A 9829-nucleotide genomic window follows, 5' to 3' on the forward strand; every position below is an offset into this window, starting at 1 on the left:
TTTCTATAGTCTGGGATGAACTGCTGATGCAGCATTTAGTAGATCATTTTTAAGAACATGACAGAACTAAACATGGGTATCACTCAGATTTGTTCATGTTGCATTTTTATATTTTATACATGAAAACAATGTATGCACTGATAGTGTATGAGTTTTATATACTGTCATTGTATTGTCCACTCATTCATGTTTAATTATATACCTTTTAAAAAGAATAATCCAAATGAATAATGGATGATATACTGATTATGTACAAATATTAGATTCATTTTATATAATAGCATTTTAAGTTATTAGTACCCTTATACCAATAAATAAATAAGGGGATTAATATTGTCATTATTAAGTATATGAGAAAAAGATGTATGCACTGACAGTGTATGGGTTTTATACACTATCATTGTATCATCTACTATTGATATTTAATCATTATTGACTTTTCAGAAAAATAATTAAAATGAATGATAAATGATATAGTGTATATATAAATTTTTATTCTGACAATGTACAGATTTTATACTCTTTATATATAATCCATATCGATCGATCATAATTTTCTAAGATAAAAAATATTAAAATATGACTGGTTAGTATGATTTGTGGATAAGAAATTTAGAGAAGCCTCACCCATCACTATCCAACCCAAAAGGAATTAGTCTTTATACAAGTGACAAGGAATTAGTCTTTCTACAAGTGACTCTTATGAAAAATAAATTGGCTCGGTACTATCAGGGTATCTCCTCACCTTTTTAGGTAAGGTTTGTAGTTGTTTCTCCCAATAAATATCACTCACATAAATTAAACTCTTGACCTTGGAAATTCAGTAAGGCCTTACATTACTAAATCAACACCTTGTTGGTAATTGGCCAACCATTTAGGCTTCTTGATCCCATTCTTATTACGCTAAGATGAAATTTAGTTTTTACATTAATCACTAGGATAAGTAGTTGAGGTAATTAATAATTGATCTATTCAAGTTTTAATAATATAGTATGTTTATATTCAAGTTGATTTCTATCTCGTAAGATAAAAGTTTGATTATCGTTATTTAAAAAAGATATAAGTGTAACGTTCAAATATAGATGTAATATTTAAAAATGCTCATACTAGACCTTAAAATATATGTGCTTATTATATATATTCACACTAATATTTTATATTTAATCTTATCTTATTCACCATAATTGTATACTTCAATACCACATAACACTATTTTTTATTTATTCTTGGAGAAAACAGAATAGAAATTGTAACAAAAATAAAATGATGTCCAAATTATTCTAGACCAACCAAGAAAATCTCCCTTCAATTCATGAACCTAAGTCAAATAATAATGTGAGGCTGATAAAACATGCATGCAAAACAATCCAACATAGATGAATCCACGTGTGACAACCATGGCCAAGAATGTTTCCCATATTCATATCCATAACCAATGCATTAGACATTAGTTTACACTTCACAGTAACATAGTAAGCTTTCAAAAAATGGTGGCAGCCATTGCTGTTTCTTCTCCAAACTCTACACTTTGCCATAACCCCATCTATTTTCCTGACCCAAGATCAAATTTTGTTGGTGGGTTTTTGAAGGGTACTACACTATGCTTAAATCTGAAACCAAAACAGTTACAAACAAGAGTTCTAAGCAATGTGGTTGTGGCTTCTTCAACCAGCACTACAAGTGTCACAACAACTAGCAATGCTAGTGGTAGATTTTACTTCAACTTCACTGGCTTTCCTTTCCCTCTTGGTCCTTTTCTCAATAGGAGCACTATTAGGACTGAGGTTTGTTTTGTCTTATGTTTGGTTTTGTTGCTTGTTTTGATCACTTTCAATTGATTTGTTTGAAATTTCTTTGAATTGAATTGCATATGTATGATAAAGTGATGTACTGAACTTTAACTTTATAGTTTAAAGAATTAGGCAGTTAAACTCTAGAGGCTAATAGAAAGTGATGAGTTTATTCAAGTGTGAAGTCCCAAATTGGATATGTGAGGAGGAATGAAAGAATTATAAATAGGAAAGGCCCATGGAACTAACGTCTTAAGGTTTTAGTTCAAGACGTGGTGTCTTACCTGTGGCTCTCCACTCTTCCCATACCCGATAACAATGAAACTCCCCGGTGGTTGGAGGCTCCTCGGTCGCAGTCTGGTCCAACAAAAAGCCTAGTTGGACCTAAAAAAGGACGGTCATGTGCACGAGGCTCTTGCCTATGGATAGATGCGTGCAGTCTCATCCTTGCAAACGAGGAGGCTGCATATGGGTTATGAACTTCTTATCGTTGTGCTGTTTTAAGCTTTTTTCGATAAGCTTATATCGCGACCCTTTATCCATCCTTAGAAATTTAAGGAAATAAGTTATTTTTAGCTTAATTCAAAAAGACTTATTGAATAAGCATTTAGTTAAGTTGTTTACCAAATATGGCCTTAATCATAGATATTCTATTATCATGTCAAGTACCAACTCTATTTGAAACAAAAACTGTTTCTGTTAGGTAAAGATACATCAATTATTTTATATATCTAACTCTTCCTTCCATGTTATCAATGGATTATATTTTTCGGTTGGATGAAGAAGTTCCACATTAAGTGGAAGCCTTGTATACTAAGCCGCCCTTTTTAGCATTTCACTGTAAATTCTGGTTTTGAGCACTCACTAATCATTTTCTTCTAACCATATTCTAGGCTGTGAAGGGACAGATATGGCTATTTGAACAAGAGCAGGCATTAGGATTCAGCAATGTTTCAACAAACATTAGAATGACAGTTATCAAACTCAAATCTGGCGGCTTATGGGTTCATGCGCCCATCGCTCCAACCAACGAGTGTATCCAGGTTCCATTTTTATTACCAATTCTCTGAATATGCAAACTTATAGTACCTTGAATGGGAAAAAATGCTAGTGCACATATATCAACTTTTCTTTTCGTGTATGTCAATAAGTTCGAATCGTCTCCATGAATTCAACATCTGACTAGACTACTATTTACTTGGACATGATTGAGTTCATTTGGTTCACATAATTGCAAACTTCCATTCCTTAAACCTATGACTTGATCAAGAATGTTTTGTGAAAACAACAATATAAAATGACACCTTGATTTCATTATGATTTCTTAACATGTGAGTTATTTGTTTTCTGCAGCTTATTAAGGAATTGGATGCTCCGGTCGAATATATTGTACTCCCTACTTTTGCTTATGAGCACAAAATATTTGTCGGTCCGTTTTCTAGAAAATTTCCCCTTGCTCAAGTATGGGTGGCACCAAGGCAATGGAGTTGGCCATTGAACTTACCATTGGAATTCTTCGGCATTTTCCGCGCTAAAACATTGAAAGACGAGGATTTATCAACCCCTTGGGCTGGTGAAATAGAGCAGAAGGTTCTAAGCTCACCAGAAGTTGGTAATGATAATTCATTGTTGCAGATTTTTCAGACTTAAATCTAAAAAGAACAATCTCATTTGCTTGTGGATTGTCTCAGGAATCGGGCCGTACGTGGAGGCAGCTTTCTACCACAAGCCTTCAAGAACACTATTAGTGACAGATGCTGTTATTTTTGTCCCAAGACAGCCACCTGAGTGCATAAGCAAAGAATCTCTATTAGCATCGGCAAAAAATGGTTTAGCCGTAAAAATTCTTAGTAAAGGAAAGGAGGTATCGGATGAACCGGTAGTTGATAACAAAAGCAACAGGCAAAAAGGTTGGCTCTTTCGCAAACAAATTATATTTCGATTGAAGTCAAATAAAACCTGATGGTTGTTTTCTGCAGGATGGGAAAGAATGGTCCTACAAATTTTGTTTCTCGGTCCATCGAATCTCTTAGAACCTAATGCTACCTTTGGACAGATGTCACAGAAGTTGATTGTTTCACCTATTGTGAAGACATTGGTCTTCAACAAAGTTCCTGAAAAGGTAATCATCTTTCCGTAATATCATTCCTTTTTTTATTCGTAGTATCTTAATCTAGTTCTACCTTATATAGATCCATTAATTCATAGAAGTGATAGAACATAAGTCATGTTATGATCCATTCCGTTCTACCACGTATGCTAAATGCTGCCTAAGAATCACAAAGTTGAATGTTCTCGTGATAATCGATAAACATCGATGATAAACAACCGAACTCACGTTTTGTTTGCTTATTACTATGATCTAAAGGTAAGAGACTGGGTCGATAGCATTTCGCAAGATTGGAATTTTAAGAGAATCATCCCTGCTCATTTCGCTGCGCCTATAAACGCAAGCAGGTCAGACTTCCAGGCAGCATTCGCATTTCTGGACGAGTTTGTAGGCGATCGATACGCCTCTTGGCCGTCACTTTCCCTTCTCTTGTCATCATTTAAGGGAAAAGCAGCCAGCTATTTTCCTCCGGATGACATGAGAACCTTATCGTCCCTTGATCAGTTTCTAGTTTCGGTTGGAGCTGTGAAGAAAACTGTTTCCGGGAGGAAGCAATGAAAAAAGAGCATAGCAAACAACTTGGCTTGCTCATATACTACTTTGCCAATGTGAAAATAGATCAAATTTTGTTACATTAGGAGCTTGATTCTTATGTAAGATGTAAATGTTTCACATTAATGTTGTGATATTAAGGAATATATTTTTACATGAAGATCTTTGAGTCATAAATAACTACATGGCTGTGACAAAGAGCTCTATGTATACATAATTTGTATGGTTTTTGCATTTCATATAAGCTGAGATGAAAGGAAAGAAAAGTTATTTGATGTCAAATAGTATTATTTTGTTCAATTCCTAAAACGACACTTATTGCGAGGGGCAGTCATGAATTCCAAAAGTGATTAGTTTCTTATTCAAAAAGACGAGATATTTTTTGTAGTACCAAAAAAATATTCTTATTTTTTTCATCATTCACCATTCCTTTTCTTGGGGGTACAAAATAAAATGGATAAGGTCCAAATGGATAAGGCCCAATGCTACAATCAACATAGTAAAAGGTTAAATTTATAGCTATGACCCAAATAAGGTTGTCATAGAATCAAAGTAAAATTCAAAAGAATAAATAGTGGAATTATAAGGATAGTACTGCTCATATTTCTTTCATTCCCTAATAAAATTAAATGATTCTACATAGTGCTACATAACAAGGCATGTTTTTGGGAACATGTTGTTTTTGTTTGTCAAGAGGAAAACTTACCATGTAAAGATTGAAGATCATATCATACTATAAATTATTAAATTTAAGTATTTTGGGTCAATCACATAGCACAATAGAGAAATTGACAGATAGGTAAACCCTAAGATTCATGCGAGGTGGAGGAAATTGTTAGAGTAGTTCATATATCATTTGTGAATCGTCTTAAAAATATGTCACTCAAGTTCAAGGAAAAATAAAATTCATATAACATATATGAGAATGTTGTGTCAGATAACTGAAATATTAGAGAAATATGGATGTCAAGTAAAACCATAGACAAAACAAGTATGAAATATCGAGAGATGAATGTTTTTTAAATAAATATAATGTTATAAAATGTTGTATATTTTGCTCATCCTAAACCAAAATACTTTAGATGATTGACATTTTTTGTTAGTGACAAACATGATCCTCCTAGTTGAAGGGTCACCCCTATGACTAAGCTCTAATCAATTTCATTATCAATATGATTACATATTGAGAAATTGCTTCTCTTATAAGCCACCACCCTGTCTAATAAAGACATGCAACTTGAAAGAGAATCCAACAAGATTTTTATGCTTTTTCTCTTTTCATGCTTATCTTTTTTATCAACCACAACTTTCTTAATGCTTAAAGGCATAGAAGCTTCCCTATATTATTGCATAAAATATATCAAGATGATGAATAATAATATTATTATATATAGTCAAGATCTTTTATGTCAAATCATCGAGAAGAGATATAAAACTAGAGCAAAAGTGTACCTTAATATATTCATACAGAATATGGTGAATGAACTTTATACCATCCTTCATCATGTATTCATCGTTTAAATATTATATGTGTGAGTCAATGGAAGAGAAAAAAATGTTTCCTTCTAAATTATGGTTTTAAGACAAATAACTAAAATGTGATTTTATTTTTCAAATGTATACAAAAATAAGATCGAAAGAACACATTCTACTTTGACTTGAATAGAAAAAGTCCGAATCAAAGTCATATTTATCAAAATGTTTCTTTGATATGTTACGTACATTGTTTCCAATGGTCTATTTATATTTTGAGTTAGTTACTAATTAACAATATAACTATACTATTAATTATCAATAGGATTTCTTATCAAATATAAAACTCAACTTACCCATATCAAATCATAATTTGAGGGTATAAACTTATACTCTAGGCATTCTCCCAAACCTAAATAGAACCTAATGGAGATAAACTTTTTTAACTAGGTTGGTGTTTTTCTTGATTTCAAATATTGAGTTAAGAGTTATGTTTGGTATAAATGATACTTTGGCCCGAATCTAACCTTGTTTATATATTAGATGTAAAATTATAAAATTATCTATATATATATATATATATAACATATGTACAATACTAAAAGGTAAAGATATCCATTTAAATGATAAGGAAACATATTTCAAGTTGGAGTTAATACAGATTTAGAGATACCTAAAACTTCATGGGACATGAATGATAATCTTTTGTTTGACCTCACTACTTTAAGATTGGAGAGTTTGAGTTAGGGTAAGTGAAAATCTGATCCCGATTTACCTCGTTCTCATTCCTACTATAAACCGACCAAACAAGCACTAGAGCTTAGAGAGTTGGCCATTGTCTAAGTATGCTACAAATGAGGCATGTGGGATCCCATTTCTTGTTTGGTGTAAATGAAGGAAAAAGTTTGCAAAGGAAAATGGTTGAATGGGGCCTAATAGTTCTTTCTAAAGAAGTTGCATGCTATATCATTGAAGTGGAGCATGCACCAAATAATGACTCTATAATTTAAAATGATTCTTATGGTTCCCTACATCACCATTTCACTACTTTGTCAATTACCTTTTGTTTGGAAGCTTTTGGAAATCGAAATTGATATCTTGTATAATGTTGTATTATTAGTTTTTTTTCACAAAATATATTATGTTTGGAGGGTTTTGTTTTTTAGCAAAGTTAAATGCACTAATTGCAAATCAAGTTTTTTGGAACAAATAATTATAGTTAACGTTTTTTAAAAGGCAAATATCATCACTTTAGGTTACTCCTATGTTTTAACTTCAAACTATAAATGATGAGGGTTGAGAAGGAAAAGGGTAGAAGGGATTCTTGATTGGAGTTTAAAAATATATTTGAATGAAAATGAATTCAAATGTCCAAAGTTGAAATTCACATAAGTGGATTTTTAACATTAAAATTTGGCTTAATTTTTTGGGATTTATTTCTCTAAAAAAAACTCGGAAAGTGAACCAGAAGGTTCACTTAAAATTAAAAAAAAAATAGAACATTATTATAATATTTTATTTTACCGTAATCAAAAAATAAGATTGAGAGATATTATTTTAATATATTATTCATAATTATTAATTATATTTTTTTTGCATTTATATATAATTGTATATTTATAGATTGTTATTAATTATATAAGAAATCATCCATAGTGATTTAACCATTTAAATCATTTAAACTTAATACGTGAAGTCTTCCAATTTAATGTCTAGTTCTGGTTTCACACCATTACTAATATCTCTAATATTTAATACTTTTATCCAAATAAAATTTGAAACAGTTTAGTTTAATTAAAAACTAAGTATTATGTTATCAATTAAACTAATTATCCACCAAAAATATTTAAGAAAATCCACCAAAAAAAAACAGAAAACAAAATTATAACGAAACTAATCATACTAGTTATGCTCATATCAATTATAAACAAATTAGTAAAGAAATTAATCATGGTAATGAAATTAATCTATCTTGTAAATCAAATTAATCATACTATGTTGTTTTATGACATTAACCTTTATACAAACCCTTTAAAAGAGAGAATCATGATAGTATCAATTAAACAAACTCTCCACTCTTGAAAAGGAAATTATGAGCTTGGCTTCCTATATCATGAAAGAGGTATTTAAATATCATTGATGGCATAAGATATAACAAGCTCATCCTAAATCAATATAAGTTGAAGAGAAATAAGGAACTAATCTATTTTGAGGTGTATAATTGTGTCATTCCCACAAATCGAACTTATGACCTTTTAGTTAACCTGAAGATCTAGTAGTAACTGACATTCTATAAAATAATAACTTGAGTGTTAGAGTTTCTTTTCAAGTATTCACTTCATGCACTTCTTGGTCGTATTATCACTAGTTCAGACTATTTCAAGTACTTGAAAGTCAATTATATTTCAAATCGATTCAGTTAAGCAACAACCTCACCATTTCACATCTTCCATGCTTGAAAGACAATTGGCCTCCAAAATACAATTTATGAGATACCACATTTCTATATTTAATTGAAAGTATATATGAAACTAAAAAATGAATAAAATAGACTCAATTTGAGTGAATACTAAATTAAAATTGGTTTGAATATATAATTAGCCGTGCTGGTAAATGTTGAATATACAATTTGAGTTGCATACTAAAAAACTGTGGTTGAAAAATGAATGAGAAAATTTTCTATATACCAATATGGTAAGAGTTTTTTCGTGTCTCATTTATTATTCATACGTCAACTATTATCGACACTTAAATAACAGTAATACATATAAGTATTGAATAATATACTTACTAAATTATGAAAGATATAATATTTATGTATTGTCGATGTAAATATTTATATTCACTCAGTATATTATCTACCATCCATTTTTATTTTTAAAAAGTCAATGATGATCAAACATGAATGATTGATGGTACAATAACAATGTATAAAACTCATACAGTATCGTGTATACATTTTTTTCTCATTATGAAAACTTATCGTTAGGTTTATTCAAGTGTGAAGTCTCACATTGGATATGCAGGAATAAGTGAAAAGATTTATAAGTAGGAAATGTCCATAAAACTAATATCTTAAAGTTTTGGTTCAAGACGTGGTGTCTCACTGCGTAGTAAATAAGGTATTTCTTCCTAAGAGGATGCAATTAATTATTTCGTCACCAAAGCAGCATTTATTTAGGTATGAGTGAGGGGTGGTTCTTGTTAGAGTAGGTTGTTATTAAATAAAGAGTAAAAAATGTTTGTTCATCTAAGAAAGAAACTAAAGTGGTTCATACTTCACATAATAATATAATTAAATGTTGGTATAATTATATATGTGATTCAATGATTCATATTCATATTTCAACAATTTGGCCACCAAGGAACTGATTTCTTTCTTTGTAAGTTTTTTGAGGAGTCAACTTTCGCATTAAATGATACTATTTTTTTTTTTGCATTAATCAATATTAAATTTTTGGACGGTGTAAAGCTGAATTCCTATTGAATATTTACATATTATATCTAATATTAAATGCACTTTACTTTTACTTAGTATTAAGATTTTTAAATGAACAAATTAAGATAAATTAGATTGGAAAGACTTTTACTTAGCCCTTAAGATTAAGTGTCCAATAAATGAGTTACTAGTTACACTAATGACTCATTCGTTAGACTAATTAGCCTAATTTATATTAAAAGTTTTAAAATACTCATAAATACCAAGTAATATTATTTAATAATTTTATACTTCAAACTTAAAATATTATTATGACACAATTATTTAGTTAAACATTTAAAAAGAAAGATTTTACTATATCTAAATGTTACATAGAAGTTGAAAACATTATCAAGCAATATATATTTTATACTTTAATCGCAACAACTTGCACAAATAACCTCAAAACTTAACTAAACAATTAAA

The 9829-nt window shown here is 30.3% G+C and overlaps 1 protein-coding gene across 1 annotated transcript; it reads left to right on the plus strand.

Annotated features, from left to right (window-relative positions):
- LOC109347363 lies at positions 1412-4642 on the plus strand. Its single transcript, XM_019587155.1, has 6 exons — positions 1412-1784; positions 2684-2833; positions 3144-3402; positions 3482-3700; positions 3770-3912; positions 4159-4642. Exons 1-6 carry the CDS (start codon positions 1488-1490, stop codon positions 4456-4458), a joined length of 1368 nt encoding a protein of 455 aa, XP_019442700.1. The 5' UTR covers positions 1412-1487; the 3' UTR covers positions 4459-4642.

Source organism: Lupinus angustifolius, chromosome LG05 (assembly GCF_001865875.1).
Source record: "Lupinus angustifolius cultivar Tanjil chromosome LG05, LupAngTanjil_v1.0, whole genome shotgun sequence".
NCBI lineage: Eukaryota > Viridiplantae > Streptophyta > Magnoliopsida > Fabales > Fabaceae > Lupinus > Lupinus angustifolius.

Excerpts from the sequence above, each read along its gene's own strand:
- LOC109347363 (XM_019587155.1), top strand. The coding sequence starts at position 1,488 with ATGGTGGCAGCCATTGCTGTTTCTTCTCCAAACTCTACACTTTGCCAT. Across the intron at positions 3,403-3,481 it reads TCTAAGCTCACCAGAAGTTG|GAATCGGGCCGTACGTGGAG; the intron begins GTAATGATAATT and ends GGATTGTCTCAG. Across the intron at positions 3,913-4,158 it reads TCAACAAAGTTCCTGAAAAG|GTAAGAGACTGGGTCGATAG; the intron begins GTAATCATCTTT and ends TATGATCTAAAG.